At 62.4% G+C, this 3,232-nt stretch overlaps 1 protein-coding gene across 1 annotated transcript in view; it reads left to right on the forward strand.

Annotated features, from left to right (window-relative positions):
• The window catches only part of MYRF (myelin regulatory factor), a 45,831-nt gene that overhangs the window by 13,187 nt on the left and 29,412 nt on the right, over positions 1 to 3,232 (forward strand). Inside the window, exon 3 of the mRNA XM_011993341.1 lies at positions 1,452 to 1,715. Coding sequence (XP_011848731.1) covers positions 1,452 to 1,715 — 264 coding nt within the window. The remainder of the gene's footprint in view (positions 1 to 1,451; positions 1,716 to 3,232) is intronic.

Consider the following 3,232-nt stretch of genomic DNA (forward strand, 5'->3'; position numbering starts at 1 on the left):
CTGAGCTCAACAGAAGAGGGCAGACCCCAGACTCAGGCTTCAGAGGCCTGTGGGAGGAGCCCTCCTGCCTCAGTGGGGCTGGCCAGCCTGGGTCAGCTGTGTAGGTGGGGCTGTCCTCCATTATCGGGGTTGACGCATCTCCCACGTCAGCCCCCTTATCACCCCGCCCTCTGGCTCCCCCCGCAAGGTGACCCTGGGAGGGGAAAGGCCGGCACCTCCCCCGTCCTCCCTCATGATGCCCAAGAGCCCTGGCTGCCTTTCCTCTAGGGGCCCCTCCCCTTGGTGGGGCCGGGGCCAGCGCAGAGGGCCCAGGAGAGGGCAGCAGGCAGAGGAGTGGAGCTCTGGCGGCCATCATTCCCTGCTGGGAGCCCGGGGCAAGCCCTTCCCTCTCTAGGCTTCTGCCTCCTCTGGAAAAAGGGGGCTAAGTTCCCCAGCCCGTGCCCCAGAGGGTGATGGGCATATCCAGTGAGGGTGCAGGGAGCTCTCCTGATCCTGATCCCCACTCCCCGCTGCGGCCAGGGCCTGGGTGCAGGAGGCTCCCACAGCCCTGTGGGCCCCCAGGATATACGGTCCCACTCAGCCAGGCCTCGTGCTCCTGCGTGCCTGGAGCTAGGCCATCTGGAACTGACCCCTGGAGGACAGGGCAGGACAGTGCCTGTTGGGTCCGAGCCATCCCATCGAGGGCAGTGGGCACCCATGGGGCTCTCAACTCAGTAAGCACCTCATTTGTGCCTCACAGCACCCCATAAGAGAGAGGGACAGTGACCCTATTTGACAGATGAGCGGAAAGGACTTGCTCCCTGTCACACAGCTAGAAAGGGGCGTGGCAGGATCGGCCTCTCTGTACCCAGATCCGTGCCCTGGGCCCCTCTCCTCTGAGACTCAAGGGGGCCTTGTGCTGGGGCGGGGGTCATTATCAGCGCTTCCTGGAGGGGTGCCAGGCAGTGGAGGTGAGAGCTGGCCCCCACATGGATACTTGGGTGGAAAGGAGCAGGGGCATCTGTTTTGGATGGCTAGCCTGGGCAGGGATGGAGGGTTGGTCCCAGATGCCCAGGGTCTGCAGGGAGCTGGGCCCCTTCCCTAGCCCACCTCTCCTGCCCTGCAGGCCACGACATCAATGGTGCCCTGGAGCCCTCCAACATAGACACCAGCATCCTGGAGGAGTACATCAGCAAGGAGGATGCCTCCGACCTGTAAGTGGCCCCCTTGCCTGCCCTGCACCTGCCCAGCCCCCAGCCCTTTGTCTCTCTTCTGTCACCAGGGAGGTCTGAGGGCCGGACCTGGGGTCTCCCGTGGTCCCACCTGTGGTCCCACCTCTGAAAGCTGCTCCTCGTCCTTTCCCAGCCACTGACTCCTCCGAAATCTCCAGAGTTCCCTGCGGGGAGGGGGCGGCTACTTCCCTGCTGGGGCCGGGGTCCTGGCTGGAGCTGAGCCGCTACCCTTCCCCGCAGCTGCTTCCCTGACATCTCTGCTCCAGCCAGCTCGGCCTCCTACTCTCACGGGCAGCCTGCGATGCCTGGCTCCAGCGGGGTTCACCACCTGAGCCCCCCTGGGGGTGGACCCTCCCCGGGATGCCATGGTCCCCTCCCACCCCCGAGCTACGGCCCCCCGCTGAACTGCAACAACAACAACGGCATGGGCGCTGCCCCCAAGCCCTTCCCGGGGGGCGCCGGGCCCCCCATCAAGGCCGAGCCCAAGGCTCCCTATGCCCCAGGGTGAGTGAGGGCAGGGAATAGGGGGATACAGAGGCCTAGGTGCAGGCAGGGAGCAGGGCTGTGGCCATGGCCTGGGAGGTCCTGGACACTGGCCTGGCATGGGATGGGTTGGGTGACCGGCTGTGTGTGGGCAGGTGAGGGAAGGGAGGTTGGGTCCAGGCCGAGGGGGGACTCCTGGGCTTTGTTCTGAGGCACTGGGCAGCCATGAAGCTTCTAAGCAGGGGAGTGATGAGGGCTGACGTAAGTGCTAGAAAAATCTCGGTGCTGTGTGGAGAGTGGACAGGAGGTGGCGGGACTGGAGGCTGTGACTGTTTACCTTCATGGGAACACCTGCATACCCGTGCACACATGCCGGGCCCACTCACTCACGCATCCAGCGGACGTGTACTATGGCACAGGAGTTGGACCACGGCTCAGATGTGGCACCTTAGCTCCCCCCTACCAAAGCAAGCCTCATGGAGCCCAGAACCCAGGCCCTTCCCCCCATCTTTCTGAGGAGTCCACACCAGGGGTCTGACCCAGGGCTGAACCTTGGGACTGGCTTTGACCAAAGGTTCCAGGCAGCCACCCGCCCAGCCAGATGCCAGGGCAGCCCCCGGGGCACATGTTCACAGTGGGAGGCTGGGAGCGTGGGTCTGCAGGGGAGCTCAGGGCAAACATAGGGGCCCCTGTCTCTGGGTAGAAAAGCATTAAAACACTAGGTGCATGAACACTGTGTTCAGACAGCCTGGCTCCAACTTCAGCTTTCCCATGTACCAGCCATCTAACCCATGGCCTCAGTTTCCTGCGAAGTGAGCCCCCAAATGCTTACCCCTCAAGATTATCGTGGGAAGTAAGCAAGGGCACAGAGGAAGCCCTGGGTGCATGGTGGCCATGGACACATGGCCGGCCGTGCTTCCTGAGCTCCCTGGCTTCTGGGGGGAAGGGAGTGGAGGCCAGGCTTGGGGTGCCAGGGGTGAACCTTTGCTGCAGAAGGCAAACTGTTTGCTTGAGGCGGTGAGGCTGTTCCTAAACTACAGGCCCCTGGGGGCAGAGGGAGAAGAACTAACATTTGGTGAGCGCCTGCTGGTGCCTGCTGCTGTATCACGTGCCTATGGTTGTGTGAGCTCATCAGCCTTCCCAGGTATCCAGCTCCTGGGAGACCCCACAAGGAGCCCTGGCCACTGCTCCTGTCAGGATTTTAATGGCACACTGAGGCTCAGAGAGGGAAAGCGGCTTGTCCAGAGCCACACAGGGACTCTGTGGCCAGGGCCACTCTAGGGAGGGACCCAGGGCCAGGCCTGGGTCTAGGTGATAAACAAGAGAGACATGAGGCTGGGCGTGGTGGCGCACACCTGTAATCCCAGCACTTTGGAAGGCCAAGGTAGGCAGATTGCTTGAGCCCAGGAGTTCAAGACCAGCCTGCAACATGATGAAACCCCATCTCTACAAAAATTACAAAAATTATCTGGGTGTGGTGGCATGTGCCTGTAGTCCCAGTTACTCCTGAGGCTGAGGTGAGATAATAGTTTCAGCCA

This window comes from Mandrillus leucophaeus, unplaced genomic scaffold (genome assembly GCF_000951045.1).
Source record: "Mandrillus leucophaeus isolate KB7577 unplaced genomic scaffold, Mleu.le_1.0 Scaffold43, whole genome shotgun sequence".
NCBI classification, from domain to species: domain Eukaryota; kingdom Metazoa; phylum Chordata; class Mammalia; order Primates; family Cercopithecidae; genus Mandrillus; species Mandrillus leucophaeus.